The sequence below is a fragment of the Bos taurus genome, chromosome 1, assembly GCF_002263795.3.
Source record: "Bos taurus isolate L1 Dominette 01449 registration number 42190680 breed Hereford chromosome 1, ARS-UCD2.0, whole genome shotgun sequence".
Lineage (NCBI taxonomy): Eukaryota > Metazoa > Chordata > Mammalia > Artiodactyla > Bovidae > Bos > Bos taurus.
In genome coordinates this window covers 45,374,091-45,401,804 of record NC_037328.1, presented here as the reverse complement: position 1 = coordinate 45,401,804, position 27,714 = coordinate 45,374,091, and the positions used below count along the sequence as shown (strand labels likewise).

The following is a 27,714-nucleotide window of genomic DNA, read 5'->3' as shown; positions in this document are numbered from 1 at the left end:
TTTAAGTCTGAATTTTGCAATAAGGAGTTCATGATCCTCAGATCGTGATTTTTCATGGTCAGCTCCTGGTCTTTCTTCTGCTGACTGTACAGAGCTTCTCCATCTTTGGCTACAAAGAATATAATCAATCTGGTTTTGGTATTGACCATCTGATGATGTTGATGTGCATAAACTGGCCACAGCCACTCAGAATTCTGGGGTCAACATTAAATGTCCACTTAGCACTTGTGCTTACGGCAAGAGCAGCCTGTCTCCTCTGGTTGATCCAGAGGGTTCTATGAACTTGTAGCGCTCTATCTTTTGTCTGATTTTCTCATTTCACTACCTTCCTTCCTGTTTTTAATGCCACAGGGCATGTATATCTTTTAAAAACTAAAAGGGGATTAATTCTGTTTTGAAAGGCATTCTTTTTCTTTTAGAATTTCACAACCCCATTTGGAATACATAGAGATACCCTAGAGTGTTGTGGAGGATTAGAAACAGCTGTCATAGATCCAAAGTTCTACTTTGCCAACATGCAATCTTTTTCTCTTCCAGCCATTCTAGTATTGCTTTCCTGAAATGCTCACATTCTTCATTTTATCTCACTCTTAATTAGTATATGTTTTGTTTCTCATTTAAGATGCAATAAAATGTTCTTACAGTACTCATTTCTTTGTATTCCTGGGCAATATATATGCCATTTATGAATGCGAAGAGTTGACTCATTGGAAAAGACTCTGATGCTGGGAGGGATTGGGGGCAGGAGGAGAAGGGGACGGCAGAGGATGAGATGGCTGGATGGCATCACTGACTCGATGGACGTGAGTCTGGGTGAACTCTGGGGGTTGGTGATGGACAGGGAGGCCTTGTGTGCTGCGATTCATGGGGTTACAAAGAGTCAGACACGACTGAGCGACTGAACTGAACTGAACTGAACTATGACTGTTTTCTTAGTTGAGCTTGTATCATGTTGTACTTTTTATTATTATTATCTCTATTTATATCATTCACCTGAGCTCTTCATGCTAACTTTTGAAAGATAAAAGTTATTACATGACTAGTGTTCCAGACCTTTAAGCCAGAGTTATGCAGAGTGAAGATAAATTTATCAAAGTTTAAAAATTATTATAGGATGCACTGAGAATTACCTAAAATACCAGGGAAATTTTTTAAGCATGTAAACTCAAATATTAGTCCAAACATTCATTTGAAGGGACACTTGAGAAAATTATTCAGATGAAAAGGACAAAATATTGCTTAACCATTTTGTTGAGCTCTAAAAGGGTCAGTGGGGTCATAACTGAGTGAGAAAATGGGGTGTTTGGAGAATCCATGCTGGGTGGCAATGTGAGCATAGCTGTAGGGCCAAGGTCTTGTATGCATTGAAGAATATGAGAAGATTTATACTAGGCAAAGACAAATGAGAGATTTTGAGAAGGAACAGATAATAATGACCTAGTCAATTCTACTCAATACACTATCATGACCTATATGGAAAAAAGAATCTAAAAAGAGTGTACATATCTCTATGTATAACTGATTCATTTTGCTGTATACTTGAAACTAACACAACATTGTAAATCAACTATACTTCAATAAAAAAATTTTTTTAAAGACTGTATTCATACATAGCAAGATAATGAAGGAATTTGAGTTCCTAGTTCCCATAAGGAACTGGGAAGAGAGTCTCAAAATATGAAGTTTGTGGTGCTGTTTTCAGAATAGTTTTGTTTGTGTGCTTTTTTCTTTCTCAGGAGCTTTAAAAGTTTAGCTCTAGAGTGTAGTATGAGTTGGAATTTTGGAGAAAGTAAGTTAGATAAATGCCAATTAACTTTAAAAGTTACATGGTGTTGATGTATTTATTGACATGAATTATTAGCAAAAGGGAGAAAGACTGGAGTTATGAAAATGCTGGGCAGAGGAAGCAATAACATTTCCACTTTTGTTAGTAATTCTGTTTACAGCCTTCCTTTTTTCTCATTTGGGGCAGCCATCCTTCCCACTTCCCAAGGGGAGGAATAACATGGTACATCTGTGAGCAAAGGTCTAATGTGATGATGTTGTGACTCTTGGCTCTTAGCCTAACAAGAGTGCAGCCAAAGTACATAAAGACTCCTAATCTCTTCTTCCCAACAAGGTGTTGGAAACAGGCCAGCTGGTTTTTTGATTTATCATGAGACATGATAACCTTACAAGGTAGCAGAGTATGTGCTTGATTTAGATTTGTTCCATTCCACTGAGCAAGATGGACAACTGTAGAGTTCATCTACGCATATAACTAAGACGGGGAAAATTGGCTTGGCCAAAATCTGTGTTATACATGTGAGATTATCTATCTATCTATATCACCTTGTCAAAATCTTGTGAAGTTAGGAGAAAACATTAGCAGTTAGCATCAATTTGAACATTACAGTATGGGGATTAGCTACTTTGTACGCAACCGAGTCATGATAAAATTCTTAGCAAAAATGAGAGCATGGAAGCATACATTATTATATTGGGAATATATAATATTCCATTGGGAATTTGCTGTATGACTCAGGGAACTCAAATTGGGGCTCTGTAACAACCTAGAGGGGTGGGATGGGGAGGGAGGTGGGAGGGAGGTTCAAGAGGGAGGGGACATAGGTATACCTGTGGTTGATTCATGTTGATATTTGGCAGAAACCAACACAATACTGTAAAGCAGTTTTCCTTCAATTAAAAAAAAAAAAAACCACACAACTGAGAGCAGAAAATCCAGCCTAGTGAGAACCTAAGATGTGGTTTTGACCCTGCACTTAACCAGCTGAGTGATGGAGGTGTGGCCACCCTGTCACTTGTGTGGTAAGAGAACTGGATGAGGTGAGCTGGGGATGGTCTTCCTCAGACTTTTGGATAAACCACTCAGTATCTCTGGGTTTCAATTTTGCTGCAAATGTAGGAATAGCAATCAGAGAACCAAGAAACTGTAGAAATTTCATCAAATTTTGGTGAAGTACAAAGTACTAGACACATGCCTGGATATAGTAGTACCAGCTACTGAAGTAAGAGTGGTTCCCACCGCCTGGTCGGTCTCCAAGAGGGAGCTGTTTTTATTTCTTCAGAGGCCTGAAGGAAGGCTTCTGTGTGGCTATATTGGGGTGGCTCAGGATGATTTTTGAGTGGAGTAATGTAAATTTAGTGTGATAGATTCAGGAAATCCATGGTATTTAGAGTGCTGACTGCTATACATACAAGTCTTTGATTAATGAGAAATGGACTGTGAATTATTAGGTAAGTAAATACAGTCTTCCCAATAGGTAAAGTATTTTAAAAATGTAAAATCCCAGTGAAATAATGAAAGAAAATAATTGAGGTCCGCAATCTCTCATCTAAAATTCTCAGTCAGACATACTTTGGAATTCAGAAAAATCTTTGGATTTTGGTATTGTACTAGGATGCCTAGACCATGTATTAAGTAACCTCTTTGGTGGGGTCTTGATCAGCACCCTTTAATTAAGCACATTTAATTATAAGATTAAAATTTCTACAATTAGAACCTAGAAAAATAGTACAGATGAACTTATTTGCAAAGCAGAAGCAGAGACACAGATGTGGAAAACAAACATATAGTTGCCAAGAGGGAAAGGGAGGGTGGGATGAATTGGGAGACTGGAATTGACCTATACACACTACTATATATAAAATAGATAACTAATGAGAACCTACTGTGTAGCACAAGGAACTCTACTGCATGCTCTGAGGGGACCTAAGTGGGGAGGGAATCTAAAAAGTGTGGGTATGTCTGTGTATAACTGATTCACATTGTAATACAGCAGAAACTAATGTATGGTTGTAAAACAACAATGTTTGTTTTATATCACACTGACTGTACAGTGAGATTAAAGAAGGACTATGTGGCTTCATAACAGTTCAGGTTGAGTTTTGTTGCCAAATTTATTTGACGTGAACTTACAAAAACCTAACAATGCCTTTCTTAGGATTTCTAAACTGTGACGAAAGGGTTTTGGATGGACCTGATTAAGTAACCAATTATTGACCAATTACTGTGTATCAGCTTTAAGATAGTGCCATTTGCACTAACCTTTGTCAGCAATCTGTCAAAGTAGACATCATTATCCATTATCCATAATTTATAAATCAGGAAACAAGACAAGCACAGGTTAGTGATCAGCCAGAGGCACCATGGACAGTATGTGGCAGAAGTGGTTTGAACCCAGCTTCTTCTGGCCCCAAAGACAAGACACAGTGCTGTTTCCTTACTGTTTGGTCAAGACGTTTGTTTAGTATGACTGTCTGTCCCTGTTGCTTAGTAGTTCAAAAATAATAATATTACTGCCTTGAAAACATGGGATTTCCCTCCTTACTCTGCTGTCTCTCTAGGGAAGTTCATCCAGTGATCATTTATAAACTAATGACACTTAGAAGGATCTGGGCCCACTTTCTGAGCATCACTTTTAGTCACCTTACTGTTGGACATTTCCATGGAGTTGTCTCACTGACCCAGCAATCTCCAAACAGAACTAATGATCTTTTCTCTCTACCCTGCTCCTTTTAGAAAATCTACTCCACCGTCTCAGTTACTCCTAAACCAAAACTTATGCACCTCCCTCCCTTTCCAACTCTATTAACCTCCCTCCCTTTCCAACTCTATTAATCACTAAGTCCTATGGGGTTACGGCTAGAGACCAGCACTGAGGGGCTGGGGGTTTCAAAGTGTGGTAATTTAATTTACCAGTAAGAAATTTCAGATCCTTTTTACCAGACAGTACTTGGTATTCTGGTGGTGGTGGTTTAGTCAGTCATGTACGACTATTGTGACCCCATGGACTGTTGCCCGCCAGGTTCCTCTGTCCATAGGATTCTCCAGGCAAGAAAACTGGAGGGGGTTGCCATTTCCTCCTCCAGGGGATCTTCCCAACCCAGGGATCGAACCCTGGTCTCCAGCATTGCAGGCAGATTCTTTACCGACTGAGCCACCAGGGAAGCCCACTTTGTATTCTAGACTGCTTTGTATGTTATTGTCTGTTTATTTTGGTCTCAAAATTACCTGTGTTTTAGCTATTTAGGTGGATGTGCTGTTATCCTTAGTCGCTAGATATCATGCTTTCCAGTAACAAGGCCTCTCACCACTAACCTTTGCTCCAAATTTGTCTTGGGATGCTAAAGAGGTAAAGTAACAGCCATCGATATTTTCATTCCCATCTCTAGGTAAAAGGCCAAACCTGAAGGTCCACATCAATACCACAAGTGACTCCATCTTCTTGAAGTTCCTGCGTCCAAGTCCTAATGTAAAACTGGAAGGTTTTCTCCTGGGATATGGCAGTAACTTATCACCAAACCAGTACTTCCCTCTTCCTGCCGAAGGGAAATACACTGAGGCCATAGTCGGTAAGATGTTTGGGTTTCAGGCATAGGAAGAAGAGGTAACAGGTAATGCGTGTTACATGGTACATAAATCCTGAAGCATCATTTTTTTTTTCTATATCCTCAGCTGAACCAAATGACATAAATACAAAACATCAAAATTCTTGTAACCCGTAGCACAATTCTTTACATCAAAAAGTATGTAATACTGCAGAAATAATCATTGCCATTATACAATTCCTGACCATATAACTAAGCTTGGATAGGGAAAAAATAGTTAAAATAACTGGGCTTAAATCTCTGTAACATAGCTTGTTTATGTGGATTAATTTTCCTTCCTGCTGTGTCTTTACTTTCTTCTGGTAGAAAATATCAACTTCAGCTTTCTGGGTGTCTCTGCATGACAAACTACCTTTAAAAAGAAAAGACAAAGCATTAATATTACATTAAACTTTAGAGTATTTCAGACAAAAGGTTAAAGCGTATATTTGTGTTATAAAATTTTAAATCTTTAAAAATATTTTAATCACATTAAATGTAATTTGAGGATGTGAGCATGTCAAGCCTTCTCCAGATTTGCAAATAAAACATTTTAAAGGATAATTAAAAAAAAAAAAAAAGAAGAAATCCTCAGCTTAGAATGCTGTCAAAGTCTTCCTGAACAGACTAAGATTAGGTTTGTATTTTGTTCTACTGCTACAATTATTGCTAAATAGCTTTTCCATAAACTTTGAAGTTTAATCCTGTAACATGAACTACTATATACGAGATCTAATATTTGTGCATATATGCAGCAAAGTTAAAGATGAATCACTTTTGCCCTACAGCTCTTTCTCACAGAGAGGTTCTCATAGATAAGTCTCTCTTGTACTTTAAAATTAGGCAAGAGAGTAACATTATTAGTTATAAATGCCTATGCTAAATTTTACACAAGATGGGCACATTAAAAGCAAACACATCAGTTTGTTACCCCCCAAATTTGAGAATTAGACACTTTGACAAGTGTAAAAACATTAGTCTTGATCATATAAACCATAAGGAATTTAAAAATTTGCAAATATTCCTTCAACATACCCACTCTTTACTATTAATATAAAAAGTGTCTGGGAGCTATACATGTATCCCTACACAAATAGATACACTGTCCTTTATTTATTGAAAATTAGAAGTAACATTTTATTTATCATAATTTTTATCCTTGGTTATATAGATTGAAAATTTTGTTAATAATAAACTTCCTTTCCTTATGAGGCAGAAGGCATCCTATCTTAAAGTGACAGAAGTCAGATTGCTAATGAAAAATATATGCAGAAAACTATAAAGAAAATTTCTAGCACAAATATATCAAGCTTTTATTGATTCACTAATGAGGGATGGTCAGGTGGAATAGGTACCCTTTTATTTGTTTCAACTCTTAAAACTTTTTTTTTCTTTTTTTCATTTATTTTATTTTTAAACTTTACAATATTGTATTAGTTTTGCCAAAGTTTAAAACTTCTTATTATGAAAAAATTCAAAGATATAAGAAGAAAGAAACCTATAATGACTCTTGTGTATAATGCTGCAACTTGAATATTGTCACTCTTTTGCTCATCATCTCTTTCCATGTAGTCCTCATATTTGCTCAGATAGGTATTTTAAACCATAGCTAGATAGTATATTTGTATAGTCTTTAAGCACTTCAGTATGCATCTCTAACAGATAAAAATATTTTTAGTAATGTCTTACTTTTATCATATTATAACAATAATCCCATTATATTGTTTTATGCCTAATCCATATTTAAATTTCTCTGGTCATCTTTAAAAATGCCCTCTTTGAGCTGTTTCTTTTTTTAATCAGGATCCTACATGGTTTACATGTTAGGGTTGACTGTTACCATATCATAAGTCAGTCCTCTCTCCCTTCTCTCTTTAAATGTCATTGATTTGCTGGAGAAATTTGATTATATATTCTGGTCCACATTCTGTATTTACCTGGCTGCTTCCATGTATTTTTGAACTGGTTCCTCTATCCTGCTATTTCCTTTGAAAGCTATTTTGATTTGGAGGCTGTATTAGATTTGGGTTAAGCATTTTCAGGAAAGAATACTTTATAGGCGGTATTATTTCCTAACAACTCACAAAAGAGGTATATAATGGCTGGTGTCATACTTAGTAATGTTAATACTGTTTGTTATGTTTAGGTGACCTCAGCCTGACCCTGCCGTTATAAAATTCATCAAATTTTCACTTAATGGTTTTAACATCTATTGATGGTCACGGCCCGGATCCATTATTTTATACAGAGGTTGTAAAATGGCAATTTGTACATTTTAGAAAGAATCTAATTCTATCATTCTTTTTGCATTTTTTAACTGAAATTCTATATTAAAGAAGAATTTTCTTTTATTTACTTTTTCACTTTCCATATACAGTGTTTAGGAAATACAAGATAAATTCTCATTGTAATATATTGATGCTTGGAGATCTGCAGTGTTGACCAATTATACTGTTGTTTATTTTATTATCAGTAAGAATGCATTAGTTATTTTTATTGATTTTCAAGATATTTGATAATGATATTGTACAGGAGACAGGGATCAATACCATCCCAAGAAAAAGAAAGGCAAAAAGGAAAAATGGCTGTCTGAGGAGGCCTTACGAATAGCTGTGAAAAGAAGAGAAGTGAAAAGCAAAGGAGAAAAGGAAAGATATAAACATCTGAATGCAGACTTCCAAAGAATAGCAAGGAGAGTTAAGAAAGCCTTCCTCAGAGATCAATGCAAAGAAATAGAGGAAAACAACAGAATGGAAAAGACTAGAGATCTCTTCAAGAAAATTAGAGATACCAAGGGAATATTTCATACAAAGATGGGCTTGATAAAGGACAGAAATGCTATGGACCTAACAGAAGCAGAAGATATTAAGAAGAGGTGGCAAGAATACACAGAAGAACTGTACAAAAAAGATTTTCATGACCCAGATAATCACGATGGTGTGATCACTCACCTAGAGCCAGACATCCTGGAATGTGAAGTCAAGTGGGCCTTAGAAAGCATCACTATGAACAAAGCTAGTGGAGGTGATGGAATTCCAGTGGAGCTATTTCAAATCCTGAAGATGATGCTGTGAAAGTGCTTCACTCAATATGCCAGGAAATTTGGAAAACTCAGCAGTGGCCACAGGACTGGAAAAAGTCAGTTTTCATTCCAATCCCAAAGAAAGGCAATGCCAAAGAATGCTCAAATTACCACACAGTTGCACTCATCTCACACACTAGCATAGTAATGCTCAAAATTCTCCAAGCCAGGCTTCACAGTATGTGAACTGTGAACTTCCAGATGCTCAAGGCTGGATTTAGAAAAGGCAGAAGAACCAGAGATTAAATTGCCAACATTTGCTGGATCATGGAAAAAGCAAGAGAGTTTCAGAAAAACATCTATTTCTGCTTTATTGACTATGCCAAAGCCTTTGACTGTGTGGATCACAATAAACTGTGGAACATTCTGAAAGAGATGGGAATACCAGACCACCTGACCTGCCTCTTGAGAAACCTATATGCAGGTCAGGAAGCAACAGTTAGAACTGGACATGAAACAACAGACTGGTTCCAAATAGGAAAAGGGAGTACGTCAAGGCTGTATATTGTCACCCTGCTTATTTAACTTATATGCAGAGTACATCATGAGAAACGCTGGGCTGGAAGAAGCACAAGCCGGAATCAAGATCGCTGGGAGAAATATCAACAACCTGAAATATGCAGATGACACCACCCTTATGGAAGAAAGTGAAGAGGAACTAAAAAGCCTCTTGATGAAAATGAAAGAGGAGAGTGAAAAAGTTGACTTAAAGCTCAACATTCAGAAAACTAAGATCATGGTATCTGGTCCCATCACTTCATGGGAAATAGATGGGGAAACAGTGGAAAACAGTGTCAGACTTTATTTTTCTGGGCTCCAAAATCACTGCAGATGGTGACTGCAGCCATGAAATTAAAAGATGCTTACTCCTTGGAAGAAAAGTTATGACCAACCTAGACAGCATATTCAAAAGCAGAGACGTTACTTTGCCAACAAAGGTCCATCTAGTCAAGGCTATGGTTTTTCCAGTGGTCATGTATGGATGTGAGAGTTGGACTGTGAAGAAAACTGAGTGCCGAAGAACTGATGCTTTTGAACTGTGGTGTTGGAGAAGACTTGAGAGTCCCTTGGACTGCACGGAGATCCAACCAGTCCATTCTGAAGGAGATCAGCCCTGGGATTTCTTTGGAAGGACTGATGCTAAAGCTGAAACTCCAGTACTTTGGCCACCTCATGCGAAGAGTTGACTCATTGGAAAAGACTCTGATGCTGGGAAGGATTGGGGGCAGGAGGAGAAGGGGATGACAGAGGATGAGATGGCTGGATGGCATCACTGACTCGATGGACGTGAGACTCAGTGAACTCTGGGAGTTGGTGATGGACAGGGAGCCCTGGCGTGCTGCGATTCATGGGTCGCAAAGAGTCGGACACGACTGAGCGACTGATCTGATGATTATATTGAGCCCACCTGGATAATCTAGGCTACTCTCCATATTTTAAATGGATCTACATTCTTCATTGTACCTGAAACCCTAATTCTCCTTTATCATGTAACCTAAGATATTCACAGGTTCTGAAGAGGAGGATGTGGGCAATCCTGGAGGGCCATTATTCTCCATGGCACAAACTGTATGTTTCAAATTTGTTTCTCTATTCCCTTTCTGTTACCATTTTAGAGTATGATCTTTCTCAATTCTGCTCATCTGTAAAACAGTAATGAAGTCTATTTTTCACAGATGTGCTGTGGGCGTGTTAGTAGATTAATGATCATAAAGAGATGAGTTGAAATCCCTTGGGTGCAAGTTGCATGAGCAAAGAATTTTTATTTCTTTGTGTAAAAAAAGCACCACTTACATCCCCTCTTCTTACTTTATTCTGTAAGAGGATAGTAGTATTTCTTCAGTTGCACCAACTATACCCAAACATTGTAACTTACTTTTGTTTTCAAAACAAATATTACATGCCACTTTGTCTGACCCGTTCCGCTTCTTGAAGTGTTTAAGATCTCACCACTGAAATGAGAAATGGTTGATTATTCAGAAATATTGAAGTTAACATTTAATGATATGTGGACTAAATAATCATCTTTAACCATTTCTACTTTTATTTTAATATGTATCTAGTATTGACAAAGGTATTTTCAAAGTAATGTTCTGGTCTTATATGTAAAACTAAAAAACATAAAAAAATATTCCCTTTTGCTATTTATGAAACTTCTGTAAAACTTGTACTTCTGTAGGATCTTCTAAGATTTTTGTAGACTAATTGGAGCAGAAGAAAAAGGAGTGTTTTCCCAGATGAATATTAATAACTATTACTGGCTTTGAGTCTTGCAATGATGTGATAAAACATGATTCTCATATAATAGATATGAGGTTCCCATATCCTTTTTTCCCACATCATCAATGCTCTCATTCTGGCTTACATATCCAGTTTTCGCTTTGTTACTTTGTGTTCAGCTGTTGGTAATTTTGCAAGTGTTCAAAAATGTAAAAATCAGAATTTTTTTACATTGAATCTTTATAGACTCATACTTTATGATGTTCTCTTGACCTCTGAAAATATGTTAATCAGTGTCACCTGGCAAGGAAAAAGTTATATTCCACCAATCTTGTAGAGCAGGTTAAGGAGTTATTTTAGTGTCCTTATTACAAAAAATAAAAAGCTTAAATTGGAAAAAAAATCACATATTTATCACTACTAGGAATTCTGATTAAAAGATTTCTTTCAACTAGGTGTTAGGACTCCAAAGGGATTTGAGGGCAAATTTCTTAACCCCCGCTATTCTCACAGCTGCTAACCCTTACATTAACTTCCCTAAAGAGAATGAGTTTTTCATGCTCAGACTCACAGTCTTGCCTGTAGCCCCTCAGAGTGATTCCTGCACCAGGGTGGATGCGCTGAGACGGTCTGCCTTGGAAGGAGCCTGCACCAAAATGCTAACATCTGCATTTAAGGAAAGATCCTTCTCTGCCTGGAGAGGCAGCATGATGTGGGGAAAGAATAGGTATGTTTTCAGTGAGACAGGCCTGGGTTCAAACTCAACCCAGTTACTTACTATGGAGTAGTTCTGGCTAAGCCCACTTAATTTGTCTCAGTCAGTTCATTTTTTTCATCTGTAAAATACGTTATGAATACTTCAGAATTGGTGATGGACAGGGAAGCCTGGCATGCTGTGATTTGTGGGGTCGCAAAGAGTCGGACATGACTGAGTGACTGAACTGAACATAAAGGTATGTTTTATAATTGTTTATAATTGTCGGTTGCTGTTACAACAAACTGAGTGGTCTTGGATAATTTACCTAACCTTTTTGGGCTTTGTGTAAGATCTCTGGGGTAGATTGCTTTAGCAGACTGTCAGTGACTTAAAAGAAGTAACCATACTCATCCGTTTAACTGCAACGAAGTGTTTCCTTGGAAGGGATAGATCCCCAAATGGACTAAGAAACACAATAGGCAGCAAAATCTAGGACTGTGGCACAGAACGCTTGGAGCACACATGACTGTCTTCCGTAGTCAGGTCATCTTTTAGTCATTACTGGGGGGAGTTCCTATTCAGTGACTTTGAGTCCTCAGGTAACTCTCAAGAGTTTCACAGCTGTGGCCTCTCAAGGAGAAGGTAAATCCTCACAAGATACAGTTGAAAGGGTTTGGTATTCCAAGATTTCAATTTTCTAATCTGTCTTACTCTAAGAAAGCAATTTTAAGCAGGAAAGTAGAAAGAATTTTGACCCGTCTTACTAAATATAGATCAAATTAAGAGCCTATCCCTGTTTCGTTTACTTTAACTGATGGTAGTTTTATCTTAAGTTTTATCAGTTCCTTATTTTGACATTTCTTTCTTGCTTTTATTTCACTGGGGAAATTTTTGTTTAAATTTTTGAATAAAATTTATTTACAGTGGTTCAGAAATGAATATCAATTATATGTTTTTATGTGTAATTTATATTCCTGTAGATACTAACACCCTTTACAAGTTTTACCTTTAATTTTTACGTTTGTATAGAAAGCAAGAGAAAATACACAATTTTCTGTCATCATTGCAACCCTTAGAACTTCAGTTGTCTTTTTTTCTCAGTATAAAAATATTAACATGTGGTCTATTCATTTTTATGGAAGTGGGATGAAATACAAAATAATAGAGATTGCTACTATTCATTATATGGAAGGATAAATACTGCTGCTGCTGCTAAGTCGCTTTAGCCCTGTCCGACTCTGTGTGACCCCATAGGCGGCAGCCCATCAGGCTCCCCCATCCCTGGGTAAATGGAAGGATAAATACTACCTAATGACAAAAAAGAAGTGAATATTTATTGTGGAAAGTGCCACCAGAAAGTTGATGGTGGATTCACTGAAGAAAAATACCTGGAGGTTGAAAATAATTGAAGGAATTATTTAAGGACTTAATTATAGTGAAAGGAGCAAGGTAAACTAACCAGAGGAAAAGATACACTGTCTGCCATTGGAACCAGCTCAGTTCCTATCTTCTCTGGCAGAATCCTTAGAGAATTAGCAAGAAGGTTGAGCAGAGAGCACAGCATAGCAACAGCAATGAATACAAGATAGTCCCAAAATACAGATGAAAGATATGATAGTTGTGGAAGAGTAGGTAATGGTATTAATGTCCTTTTACACATAAGGAAACTGAACCTCTAAGAGCTTCAAGTAAACTTCCAAATGCATCAAAGCTGGTAAATGGCACCAGTGTTTGAATTCAGGAAGTCTGGTTTGAGAACCTGAGCTCTGAAGCACTGTAATTTTATCTGTTGTTCTACAGTGGAAAGTCTACATAAGAACCTGATTTGTTCCTTCTATAATGCTCTTTATTTATTAGAATGTTCTTTAAACAGTAAGGGCTTCCCTGGTGGCTCAGACAGTAAAGAATCTGCCTGCAAGGCAGGAGACGGGGATTCGATTCCTGGGGCAAGAAGATTCCCTGTAGAAGGAAATGGCAACCCACTCCACTATTCTTGTCTGGAGAATTACATGGACATGGAGAGGAACCTGGCAATCTACAGTCCATGGTGTCACAAAGAGTTAGACACAACTGATCAGCTAACACTGTAAACAGTAAGCAGAAATGTCTTGTATCATGGAAGGAGCCATTAGATCCTTAAGGCTCATTAAGATTTAAATGAGTTAAAATCTGTGAAGTAGTTGCTACGTCCACAAAACTTGTTCTTTTCTACCCATTCCACCGCCACCATCACCATCTTTCTTTATTGTGAGTTGCCCATCTGTGAAGCCCTACTGCCTCTACTCTCCACAAGGCCATATTTGCCCAAGGAAGTCAATATTTTTGTCTCTCTCCATGAATATCCTAGAGGCTAAGCATTTTCCTTGACCGTTATTCTTAATAAACTGCTATTTGTTTTTATTTTGGGGAGTCTTGTCTATTCCCAGACCCTTCCCAAATAGAAAATTCTGAAGAGGTAAGGACACTGGAAGCCTCAGATTTCTTTCTCACATCCAATGGGTTGTCATAATTTAGAAGCACAGTGAATGAATGAATTGGTGAGAGGAAAGGGAGAGACCCAGGAATCTGAAATAGCTATGGGTCTCATTTAGATGGATTTTTCTCTTTTGTTTAAACTGTTTTCAAAATGTCATCTAATTCTCATTTGGTTCTTTCTCTGGAAATGATTTTTACCACTGGGAAGTATTTGGCTTTAAATCATCAAGATTAACCCAGATTTTTCATTAAAACAATAGGAATCTCAGAATCACTTGATTTTCCTCCAAGGTGCAAAATTTAGCAGAACTTGAGTAAGCTTCAAAGGGGAATTTTTTAAAGAGGTTGGCCTAGTGGGTACCAATTTCTTAATAAATTTTATGGCACCACCAAAATAATTCACCATGAGTTCATACCAGAAAAGCCTTGTTTGAGAATAGATGCCCATTTCACCTGTTTTGATAAAGATAACATCTTTTCAAGGTTCTGTTTTTTCTATTGGATTCAGTGTTTCCATGGTCTTCCTGGCCTCACCAAACAGTAGATAAACTGTCTCCAAATTTATCTTTTCTTGGAAATACAATAAAAGAAACTCAATATTCCAATATAAAGCACAATTTTTTCCCAATGTATTGCATAATGCACTGAGACCAAAATCTAACTTTTACTTAGTTTATTCTTAATTATATCTAGAAGGGTTCTGCAAAACAGCTTATGGCCCTTTGGCATGAGTCAAAGGTATGCACTGTCCCAGACTTAATGCAAAAGGCTTGTTGATGAGAAGTGGATTTAATTAGAAAGACAGCTGCTAATAGGGTAAATTAACAGGTTATCTGGAACAGATATAAGATAATATTTAGACTTTATAATTTATTTTTCCTAAATTTCCATATTTTCCATTATAATTTCCATCTCAAAACCAAAGACTGCCATCAAATCCTAATTTCCTAACTACTCCTAATTTTACTATCCCAGGACACAATACTCTCTGTCACATGCCTGTCTTGTCTGAAGCACTATGCTGTGAATACCAGCATTTAGTCACATTCAGGTCTAGGTTGTTCCATTTTCATTATTTTTCTTTTGTTTGTACTAGTCATATTTTAGCAGCTAACTAGGAGAAGGCAGTGGCACCCCACTCCAGTACTCTTGCCTGGAAAATCCCATGGACGGAGGAGCCTTGTAGGCTGCAGTCCATGGGGTCACTAAGAGTCAGACACGACTGAGCGACTTCACTTTCACTTTTCACTTTCCTGCATTGGAGAAGGAAATGGCAACCCACTCCAGTGTTCTCGCCTGGTGAATCCCAGGGACGGGGGAGCCTGGTGGGCTGCCGTATATGGGGTCGCACAGAGTCGGACACGACTGAAGCGACTTAGCAGCAGCAGCAGTGAATAGCTCAGGGTGAGAGCTGACTCTCACCATCCCCCATGTACTCCATGATCAGGGTCAGTAGATCCGTGGGTGTAACAGCTGACTGTCCAGAGTCTGCTGGGAGTTTGCTGGGCAAGTCTCCCAGTTAACACAGTACAGTAAACTCTCTTTGCCTAGGGTGGAAATCTCTAGGAGAAAAATGAAATTATTCAACTGGCTTACAGTGTTGACTCTACCCTATTTCTCAGACCAGGTTATGGCTTACATCTGCTTTTGTGGCCTAAGTATTAATAGTGCTCCCGTTTCTTTCAAAAGTGTCCCAGTTTAGTTGAAAAGTTATAGCTTAGTACACATGTGGGTGAAAGCCTTGAACTCATAGCATCATCCCCTAGTCTTTTATTGCCTGATTCCAAGCTAATAGGTCTGCCTTTTCTCTACCACTGGGGATACTCCTCAAGACGAAGATACTCCCCCAGACTGGCATTCATTTCATTTATCAGGCTGAGTGCCCAGTAGCTGCTCACCAAATGCTGGATTGGAAGTTCTCACCAACCCATGAGCTTATACTTTAATGTCGTTGGGGAGCTACAATGTGTTGGGCCAAGGGCTTTACAGAAAGAGTCATTGACTCCTCACCGCAGCCCCTTGATGCAGGTACTATTAGCATCCTCTTCTTCCCATTGAAGAGTAAATCCCTGAGAAGTGAAGAAAGCTACATGTGGCGGGCTGGCTGCAGAGCCCCTGCATCTGACTACCATGCCGTACTGCCTTCCCCCACGACACTTAAGTATTCTGTGACCTTTGAACTCTATGTACAAACTCATCTCCTGGGAATTATTCCTGACCCCTCACCCTCACATGATGATGCTGACTAGAGCATTTGAAAAGAAAGAAGACACCTTGCTGATTTGATGGCCCTGGCTTCCATCTGATAGTGAACGTGACCTAGCTTTGTTATTTGAAAGGACAATATCCAAATAAAGTTGTGATTATTTGGTCGTATTTCCTGTAGAGATGATATGAGCAAAGTGATGAATTCACTGGAAAGTGTGTGTGTGCAGGATGTCCATCCAGGGCAAGTCCTTGCTAAACATTAAATGAGTTCACAGACAACACCCTACACTAAATTTCTCTGTGGGGTGCACGTATAAAGCACAGGCAGGAAAAAACTACTGGCAATGAAGTCAGCAATGTTAATGTCTAACAGGTCTCTAAACTGGGATGCGTGCTCGCTGTGGTGGCAAATAGTATGAAAAATGGTCTAAGTATTTGCTTCCAGTGTCAGGGTGAGAATTTGTCAGAGCTTGCAAGTGAGGCAGGGTTAGCCTGGGACATGCTGAATGAGCAGCTCCAGACTGAAAGCTGTGACAACAGGAAATGCAGGACTGCTTGGTCCATCCAGGCTGTGGTGCGAATTGAGGGTGGAGGGGGAGGGGAGACCTGGCTTTCCGGGCATGTGACCAGTGGACTATGAGGAGCCCTGCATTGAAGTTTAGTGCTTTGCTGTCACGGAAATTTTAGTAGGTTTACCTTTTGTTTGATTTTGTCAGTCAGGTGGGATGGGACAATGGAATGTGTGCTGAGGGCTTGGTGCCTGGGCTCTTCTCTTGCCTCCTACTCCCTCCCCTAATTTGGTTCTCAGCTGCCTGGTCCCCCTGCAGCCCTGCCTCTTCCCAACTCCACTTAGCAACTACTGCTGCCTCCGCCTTCTTCTTCAGGCACTTGGGTGTGGATGTGGGGCCTGGTAGACACCCTCTCTTGGTGACATCTGGCAGGGCAGGCTGGCAACAGTCCTGGCTGGCAGTGCCACAGTGCATCAGCGGGTGCTTTCACTTCTGTCAGCTTCCTTCCCACCCCCATCCAGGACTGAGGTCACAGTCCCTTGGGGTCTGTGGGTTCCGATGGCAGCCCTGCAGGAAAGGGAGATTGGCTGTCTTGCCCTGGGGGCTGAATGGGGAAGCAATAAGGTGCTCTGATGCTGAGGCTGCCTCTGTTTGGAAAAGATCCCAGGCAGTCAGGAGAGAGGGGATAGGGGAGGTGAGGGTCTGCACTCCTTTGCAGAGCAACATTAAATAACCAATAAATACCATGAACGGTCGAGGCAGAGTATATGAGAGAAAGGAAATGTTTTATATTTCAGTGTGTTTAATGTTTTATATTTTGGTGTGTTTAATGTCTTTAACAGTGAGTCCTACCTTTTGATTTTGCATTGAAGGGGGCCATAAAGTATATAGTCAACTCTGGGCAAAGTGTGTATTTTCAATAGCTTTGCCTCCCCAAACTCACAGAGAAACTGGAAGAAAAAGTTTCCAGGAATGTCTTCCATGTTGAAGTGTGTCTTTGAAATGTTTGCAAAAAGGGTGCATCTTTACATCCAGGCAAAAAACTGAAGAGCGAAGGAGCGTGGTGGAGCCTTTGGGGTCCACATTTCAATGTTTAGGAAAAGCTCTCTTTCTCCCTCAAACCTCTTCCTTCCCCCTACTCCTTCTCCACATCCTCTCTTCCCATCAAAGCTGATCTCTCTTATTTAGAGGCTTCACTCTGCAGCACAGAGATGAAGGGCTGCTGCTTACTGCTGCTATCATTTCTGAACAATTCCTCTTGTAATGTACATGTCAACATGAGCTGTCAGCTCCCTTCTATGGTCTTTGACAGAACATTATAGAATCCCACCAGTGGTGGATGTTCCTAGTCGTTTTGCCTTGGTAGTTGCTCTGTGGTCCAGAGTGGCTGAGCCTTTTATGGATCATTTAACCATCACCATTGTGCCCCCTGCTTGGGTGCCAAGGCCCTTGGACTGTCTCTTTAGGGCCAAAAGGAGCCAAAACTGCCTCGGAGCAGGCAGTTTGTTTTGCAGAATACAAGGCATAACAGAATGTTTTGTCAATATGGGTACTGGCTTATTTTCCAACTGATTCCCAACATTTAACAGGAATAATGACTGAACAGTAATTAGTAGAATTTGCTTTAAATTTTGGCTTAGATTATTTTTCAGGTGAAAGAAAGATAAGGATTATTATTACACACAAAGCCATGTGCTTTTTATAGCAAAGAACTTCAAAGGAAAAAGTCAGTTCTACGGATAGATTCATCAAAGACAAATTCAGCAATTGGGAGTTTACCAGCTTTTCAAAAGATAATTTGCTTTTGCTGATAGCTATTCCCCAGACTTATAATTGCTTTTCCTTTCTTCCCAAAAAGCAGAAACTTCCATCTTTACTCTAGCCCCAGGCAATAAAGGGATAGAGAAATAGATTCATTCATTTGCTCAGAAAATATTTGCTGTGCCATTGCTATGTTTCCAGGTACAGAAATGAACAAAGTATAAACTGAGTCTTGAGGCAGATCCCACGTGATCCTCAGCCCATGTTTTCTCACAGAGGCTTTGTAGCAGTGGTGGTTTAGTCGCTGTCCGTGTCTGACTCTTAACAGAGGCTTAGAAATGCTCTAAAAGATGGACGACTTCTATCTGTGATGATTCATATTTCTATAGATGTTCATTTTTATGGGCCTCTCTGGTGGCTCAGATAGTAAAGCATCTGCCTGCAATGCAGGAGACACAGGTTCAATTTCTGGGTTGAGAAGATCCCCTGGAGAAAGGAATGGTGACTCACTCTAGTATTCTTCCCTGGGAAATCCCATGGACACAGGAGCCTGGTGGGCTACAGTCCATGGGGTCCCAAAGAGTTGAACACAACTGAGCAGCTAACACACACAAGGGCAAGGTGCTAGTAATCTACTTAGTGACTTATTAAAAATAGCTAAACTTCTGTGTTCATAATCTCAGTAAGCATAGTAGATTTAAAGCAGTACTGACATTACTTATAAGTACTGTCTTCTATGTGGATTTCTGGTTTCCATGAGGCTTTGCGAAGCTGTGACTTAGTGTGTGCCCAAGAAAACACTGTGTTAAGTTGCTTCAGTCATGTCCGAGTATTTGCAACCCATGGAATGTAGCCCGCCAGGCTCTTCTGTCCATGGGATTCTCCACGGGAGAATACTGCAGTGGGTTGCCATTTCCTTCTCCAGGGGATCTTCCCAACCCTGGGATCAAATCTGAGTCTCTTTTGTCTCCTGCAGAATTTCCCCAATGTTCCAGAAAAAAATGTCCCATTAGTGTTTTTCCAGAAGGGACACTGAACTTCCTGAAAGAACATCAGTGATACTCCTGAGTTGGTCAAGACTATTAATGGCCACTGCTATAGCTTGTTGCTGCTGCTGCTGCTGCTGCTAAGTTGCTTCAGTTGTGTCCGACTCTGTGCGACCCCATAGATAGCAGCCCACCAGGCTCTGCCATCCCTGATATTCTCCAGGCAAGAACACTGGAGTGGGTTACCATTTCCTTCTCTAATGCAGGAAAGTGAAAAGTGAAAGTGAAGTCGCTCATTATTTTAGGGTTACTTAATAATCACGAGTGTGTTTTGTGGCCAGCTTCCTTCACATTACTCTTTGGAAGGACACATCTGTTACATCAGTGATATTTGAGCTTCTCATTTTCTAGTATCCAGGCTTCAGGATGGATATGGACTTTGGCTCACATGCAAATCATTTGTACCCCATTGCTGAAAGCTATGTGTGGTATCAATTTGCTATTGTTATTTTGTCCCAGGAATGTGAGGATGGGTGGGGATAGAAGCAAGGTTAGTAACAGAATTGAAATTTACAACTGCTGATAGTGACCTTACAAGGACTGAGTAGACAAGTAGCATTTTACTATCTTTCTACCCTCTACCCCCTCACCAAACTACACCCTTTTTTCAATGAGACTGCCCTCTTCCAGCCCCCTTTTAAGGACCAATAGGTGAGGGAACAGTGTCTGCAGCCGAGACAGAACCACAGTGCCAGGGCCCCCCTTGAAGCTCAGTTTGCTTCTTCCCAGCATGAGCACACTTAAGATTGCTTTGTTTCAGATCTGACTAGTAGTGCTTGAGTGGAACTCTCTGCCTGAACATAAAACACAGGGAGGCTTTTCAAGGGCATTTTTCAAGTAGACATTACTCAGTGTTGATGAAAGAAGGCATGGGAGCTGTCTGCCAAATTTTAAAAGCTAAAGGGAATACTTAAATTTGGGTTGTACCCACCCAGGTCAGATTACAGCTAAGTGTGGCATGTAGACACTTGCAGATGTGGAGAAAAACTGATAATATTTCTTTATGGAGAGTTCCATGACTGTAGATTTTTTTTTTCCCCCAGGTTTTGTGGATGAAGTTATTCTTAATAGGAGTCTTAGGATGTGCCACATTGATTTCTTATAAAATAGTTACTTTGTTTCATCAAATTCTAAATTACTTCTAACCATAAATGATAGCACTGTTTTATATAAATGGACTGCAGTCTACCAGTCTCCTCCATCCATGGGATTTTCCAGGCAAGAGTACTGGAATGGGGTGCCATTGCCTTCTCCGAATAAAGAATGAAGCTGCTGGTTAATGACACTGCTTTTGCATCCCTTGAAGCTTATGAAGGAGCTTCCTTTTACCAGGATACATAAAGGTTTACTTTTTGTAAAAAGAGATGATTTTGTTTTTTAATAAATTCTTTGTTAGAATAGCTTTAAATTAAAGAAAAGTTACAAATGTAATAGAATTTCTGTTTACTTGACATCCAATTTCTCCTATTCTTCACATATTGTATTAGCATGGTGCATTTGTCACAACTAATCAACCAATATTGATACATTATTAGCGAAAGTCCGCACATGATCTGATCTCCTTTGTTTTAACCAAAGACCTTGCTCCGTTCCAAGGTCCCATGCAGGATACCACACTATGTCTAGTCAACTCTACCATAGGCTCAGTCTCCCAGGCTTTCCTTGGTTTTGATGACCTTAATGGTTTGGAGGAGTTGTGGTTAGGTGTTTTGTAGAATATCTTTCAATTTAGTTTCATCTAATGTTTTTTCTCATGTTTAGACTGGGTCTTGGGGGAGAAAGATCTATTACTGAAAAAATTAAAAGGAAAATAAGCAAGAGAAAAGTTAAATTCCTGCTAAATATTCTTCACCTTGGGAGTCCAAGTCTTCTGCCTCACCCTTCAACTCAGAGTTATCTGTAGCTTTGTTTTTCCACTACAGGACTCCATGCCAGCATCAATAGTGATAAGATTGTGTCTTGTAAACACTGTACCCTTGCTTTCCTTATGAATTACTGACCCTCTTCTGCCATTTTGGAAGCTGTCACTTTCTTGACTTTCCTGGAAGGTGTCAGGCAGTGACAGCAAGGACCCAACTGTCCCTGGTCAATGTCCCATGCCACTGACTGTAAAATGCATTTGAGAGATTTTAAAAGTAGAGGAGTGGAGGAGAGGATTATGTGTTAGAACGAAAGAAGTTCTGGTATTCTGAACTTTTAATATGCCTGCAAAAACTGTTGTATATTGAATATGGTCAAATTGCCATTTGGGGTTCAGACACCGTCTCCAAGTCAAATTTAAACCAGTCAACTCCCACTTGCTAGATTAGGAAGAAATGGAATATATTTTCCTCAGGACTCTATTTCTGCTCCCACAGGTTTCAGAATCCCAAGGAGCTGGTATAGTCCCACTGGTGGCCCATCCATCACCCACATGCCATGTGGCTTCATTCCATTCATGGCCACCTCGCCTGTAGTAAGCCCTGCTGGGGCTGCTCTCCCAATGGCATGTCAGGAGTCTGCTGGCCAAAACCCCCACATGGGGGCGCACAGCTGCTCAGAGGAGACCCCTCTGTGAACAGGCCTCTGGATCAGTGCCTCGGATACTCCTTGGTGGGTTTCCAGGGCAGCAGCTCAAGGGTCTCATTCTCCAGGCAGAAGCATTCCTAAGACTCCATCTCTCTCAGGGGAGCACGAGAAGATTTCAGCCTCCACTGGGGACGCAGAAGAAGTTGTCTCTCCCCATCTCTGGGGATGAAATGAGGATTAAGCCTTGGTGTTCTTTTTATACCTCCAAATCACATTAGAAGCAATCTGCCTCTCTTTGATTTGCTAATCAAAAATTTAGTTACTGACAAAAGGTGTTTATGGACTGTCTCTAACAGCCTCAGAGTTACTTGGAAATTCATTTTGATCTTGAAACTTCTCTCTGGGCCTTGAAGAATGCCTGACATGATGTCTACCTTCCCTGAGTGGTTCCCAAGGGACCCAGATCTTTAAAGCATATTAGTGACAGCAGCAGGTCCTGGGCCTCTCCTGCCAGAGTAAAGCCTGCTTGCCCTCCGTGGATCAGGACTCTCACAGGAGGCTTGCCAGCCAGCTGCCACTAGCTTAGAGAGAAGGTGGCTCTCTGTACCTTATGATTTCAGGGACAGAGGAAAGGACTTAGTAAGGACACTGGGCCGAAAGATTCCCCCCATTGGTTGTGGACGCCCTGTGTATATTTAGTAGAGGACATACACGTGTCTTTTATGTAATTAGAACAGGTCATGAGTGGGGGTACTGTGTTAATATGAATTCACTCATGCTAAGTTGTAAATAGTTGCTTTGTGATCCTCTCAAGAACAAATGAAAATAAGACTGATGAGGACAAGCACATTCGCTAAAGACATCTGGAAGCGGGATATGGACATAGACATAGACGTTTGTGTCTGGGGTCTTCATGAGCAAGTTTGTTCTAACTCACAATTCTTGGTGGTTTTAGGTGTAACTATGCCAGTAATTCTTCTAATCCACTGACTCGTTTTGTTTATTCCTACGTCACTGGAGTAAAAGAACATGAAATATAGTTGGTTACATCATTCTTTGTTTATTTACCTCATCCACGTCTCAGGTACTCAGTAAAAATACTGAAGCAGGTTATAAAAATAAAATCATGGTGTAATACTTAAAAATATTTAGTAATAAAAGGGACAATAATGAGGGTTGAATGTTCTGATAAGGCTCAGGAGAGTTAATCAACAGAAATGTATGTTTAGGGTCCTGTGTATTTAAAAAATGTGGTTCAGATATTTTATTATAATTTATCATATTGAAGAGGTATTCCATTGAATCCATATTAATCAAGAATTGATGTCAGATTTTGTCAAATGTCTTTTCTGCACTTGTGGAAATCGATGCTTTTTTTCTCTTTACATTACATTCCTGGAATAAACTACACTTGGCTATAACATATTATTGTATTATATGCTGCCAGCTTCTGCTTGTCAACATCTTTTATAGGATTTTTTTGCATTGATATTTGTGGGCAAATATTGTTAAAGAAAAACTATTCAGTGACACTTGTTCAAGATGTTAAGGAAGACTTTATTGACAGGGGAGGGGGCTCTCATGATAGATGTAGGGACCACCACAGTGGGGTCTTGTAGTGAGGGACAGAGGTTGGGCTCAACTCCAAACATTACAAGGGCAGCACAGGAATTCCAGCTACAGAGCTTCCCCGGTGGGACTAGTGATAAAGAACCTACCTGCCAATGCAAGAGAGGTAAAGAGACCTAGATTCTATCCCTGGGTCAGGAAGATCCCCTGGAGGAGGCCATGGCAATTCTCTCCAGTATTACTGCCTGAAAAATCCCATGGACAGAAGGAACCTGGCGGGCTACAGTCTATGGGATCACAAAGGGTCAGACACAACTGAAGTAACAGTGTGTACATATTCTAGCTACTAAGCAGAGTGGGAGGAAATGGAAAGTTACTAAAAGGAAGCATAAGCAGTCGGGAAGGATTCTGGCTCAACTGACCTCCCAGGGTTCTTGACGAAGGCAGGCCAGGGTGACCAGATATCATCTATAAGATGGTGGAGGATGAGGAATTTGGATACCAAGTGTGATGAACCATGGAAGATGGGGCATTCTGGCTAAACTATCTCAGGATTCCTGCTCAAATTGGACAATGTATAAATGAACACAGAAGCCCAAAAGTCAGAGCCTAGTGAAGCAAGAGCTCATAAGAGTCTGATTAGAGTTTAGTCGAGTAAGAGAATCTTTGCCAGGATAGTGTGTAGTTTTATTTTTTGTGAAATTTTTATTTTAAAACTTTTCCTTGTTTTAAAAACTTAGTTTTGAACTTCTTGCTTTTAAAATATGTTCTCAGAACTCTTTGGACACAAAATTCACCTTTTAAGAAATCATCATCATGATTTGTTTTTGTTTAGTCGCTAAGTCGTGTCTGACTCTTTTGTGACCCCATGGACTATAGCACGCCAGGCTTCTCTGACCATGGAATTTTCCAGGCAAGAATACTGGAATGGTTGCCATTTCCTTCTCCAGGGGATCGTCCCAGACCAGGGGTCGAACCTGTGTCTCCTGCATTGGCAGGCAGATTCTTTGCCACTGAGCCACCTGGAAAGCCCACCATCATCATAATAGCTAACATTAAATTAGGACTTTGTGTGCATAAACATAACTAAAAACTCTATGAGCCCAGGTACTATGATTTTTCCCATTTTGTAAATGATGAACTGGGTGCACTGATGTTAAATATTTTTCCTTGTGCTAGCAACTAGCTGAGCAGGATTTGATTGCAGACCCCAGGGTCCATGCTGTTATGCTCAAAAATTTAGTTTGTCATGAAACTGAATTGTTTACCAAAAAAGAGGCAGGGGTAAATATACTATTTTGTTCAGGTCCATTACCTGATTTCCTTTAGGATCATCCTGGTTTATTTTATGTTTCTTTTGTGGGAAACTTGCATGGCAGGGAAAAACTCACTATAACAGCATTCTAAAGCAGTGTGGCTTGCAGTGCTGCTGCTGCTGCTAAGTCGCTTCAGTCGTGTCCGACTCTGTGTGACCCCATAGACGGCAGCCCACCAGGCTCCCCCGTCCCTGGGATTCTCCAGGCAAGAACACTGGAGTGGGCTTGCAGTGCAGATGTCCCTAAATAAAAATGTGAGAATTAGGATGTTTTAAGTAGAGTGATTATGGAAGGGGTATTTGCATTACCAAAAAATCTAAGACTTTATAAAAGATTTCAATAATAGATTTCCTTAAGCAGGAAGCTGTCCTTATCCTCTACCACAAGGCATTCAAAATATGAAGCAAATTAGATTTAATTAGTCTGCAGCATGGTATAGACTTAAAAATCATCAGAAGTGGAAAGTTTGTCAAGTTAACTGCATTCTATACAAATTAAAATTTCTTAATAATGTGTATTCTCTAAATAAGGAAGTAGTTGATTTGGGGCATGTGTTGCCAAAATTTCTGATCAGGGTACAGTGTATGTATTTCCAGACTGCTGCATATCCATAAAGAACTTCATAGTGAGGAACAGAAATAGAAATCTTGTTTTCCAGTTGTTCTGTTTTTCCATGTCTGTATTCCCAACTGATTGCAAAGACTGCTGAAATACATGGATTTGGAAGTTTCTTATGAGCAGCGAGAGCCAGTCTATGCACCCAAGTCCCAACATCTGTTCTAATTTGTAACTGGCTGTGACAGCCTATGCTTTATGCAGAATGACTGTGATCATAACCAAAATTACTTTTAAATTGCTCATGTAACCATATGGCTTCTCTGCATGTTGTTTTTCTAGTATTTCAGGTCTCTTTTAAAATGACTGAGGCAGAGTTGAACTAACATGTATCAAGGAACGAAATTAAAGGCTAACTCTAACAGACTCTGTCACATTGAGAACAATTTAAGAAAAATGGGATTTAGCTTTTTTTTCCTAGAAGTGAGTTCAGCGACTTATTAAAAGGACATTTTGTGGACAAGATTAAGAGAGTTACATAATTTGCAGGGCCAAGTACAAAATAAAAACACAGGGTCCATGGCTCAAAAATCAGAAAAAAAAAAATATCATTAAAGGTACTAAAATATAAAGTTTTTTTCCTTCCTTCTACAGTTTCTCTCTCTACTTGTTTTGATGCTATTTTATTTGCTACTTCAAGTCATTTAAGTCAAGAAAAATTAAGAGTTTAAATTACTAGCCTTTCTTTATATAATGCAAAGCTCGTTTTAAAGGCAGATGTAAGAGCCTTTAGGCTTCCCAGGCAGTGTTAGTGGTAAGGAACTTGTCTGCCAATGCAAAAGTCATAAGAGACACAAGTTCAATCCCTCGGTCAGGAAGGTCCCCTGGAGGAGGGCGTGGCAACCCACTCCAATATTCTTGCCTGGAGAATGCCATGGACAGAGGAGCCTCGCAGGCTACAGTCCATGGGGTCGCAAAGAGTCAGCCATGGCTGAAGTGACCTAGCACTTCATGCATGTGAGAACCTTTAACTCCTGAGCAGAATCACTGAAGTGACAGAGTACGTATCTTGTAATTCCTATATGCATGTGTACTTTATTCTTGCCACACTAGTGGAAATGCACAGAACTCAACTTTTGATACATGCACATTTTACTAATACTCTCTTCCTTCCACTTACTGCTGAGTGAAGGAGAACTGAGAAGAAGAGGAAGCAGAGGTTTCTCCAGCTTTCCCTTTCCCTCTGTCTTCTAACTTTCATTGTCAGTGGCTGGTTCATACAGGGAAGGAACATGAATAAGTAAGCACATGATAGGATTCCTTGGTCAGTTTTGTTTCTTAAAATGTCGTTCCCTTCTTTCTGCATTTGAAGCAAGTTCTGGTTCAAATGGACAGTGTAACCTCACAAGGCCATGAGTGTCCCTTCCACAGTCCCTTACTGAGTCGTAGATGTAATACGCTTAACCTTATTTGGCCTTTGGCTCTCAATGGACTCCCACATGTCATGGGCCCTTTGGAATGCTAATGGTCACCTAGAATGCTCTGTGTGGATAGAAAGAAGTGCAGACAGGCATTATTGTTTGTCTTCTCTGCTCATGCTCTATTATCCCATTGGACGACTTACGAAAGATGACTTCAAAGATAAAAGTATTAAGAATTCCAAGACAGCGAAAGCAGGATATTAAACCAAGCAAGGGATCCTTCTGAGCTTGGTTCCCTATGTGACTGTACATGTTGCCCATGAGGCTGGCCCAGCCCCAGTGACCTCATCTACAAACTGAGGTGAGAATGGTGCTTGTTCTGGTAGCATTGCCATGAGGAGTAATTAAATTGTGAATATAACAGCACATAGAAAGTACTCAATACTCAGTAGTTTCTTAATACTCATATTGTGCACTATGGACCATAGCCTGCCAGGCTCCTCTGTTCATGGGATTCTCCAGGCAAGAATACTGGAGTAGGTTGCCATGCCCTCCTTCAGGCGATCTTCCCGACTCAGGGATCAAACCCACGTCTCGTATGTCTCCTGTATTGGCAGGTGGATTCTTTTGGCAATGGTGGTTCCCATTTGGCAGTGGGCCTGGGAAGACCACTTATATTGCTGTATGTCACAAATAAAAATCAGGAAATGGTTATTATATCCCTACTAGAAACCTTGACTTAGGTTGAACTTTCTTTATATAAGTTCCACTAAGCAAGATATGCTTTCAAACACATGAGACTCTGAAACCCTGCTTTGTCTGTGAATGCTCGTTTATCTGTGTTGCAGTCTTTAGGCACCAATGTGATCAATGAGCAAAGCCGTGAGGTCAGTTCAAGAGGTTATCTGGTTAACCTATTTGCGGTGGTAATTACTGCAGCAGATTATAGCAAATAGAGCCATGTGAGACGTCCAGGA

General features: G+C 39.8%; 1 protein-coding gene across 8 annotated transcripts in view; it reads left to right on the top strand.

Annotated features, from left to right (window-relative positions):
- ABI3BP (ABI family member 3 binding protein) overlaps nt 1–27,714 on the top strand; it is a 288,504-nt gene that overhangs the window by 75,364 nt on the left and 185,426 nt on the right. For all 8 annotated transcript variants that reach the window (XM_059890043.1, XM_059890042.1, XM_059890036.1 and 5 more), the window contains exon 2: nt 5,176–5,355. In XM_059890043.1, the coding sequence (XP_059746026.1) occupies nt 5,176–5,355 (180 nt within the window). The remainder of the gene's footprint in view (nt 1–5,175; nt 5,356–27,714) is intronic.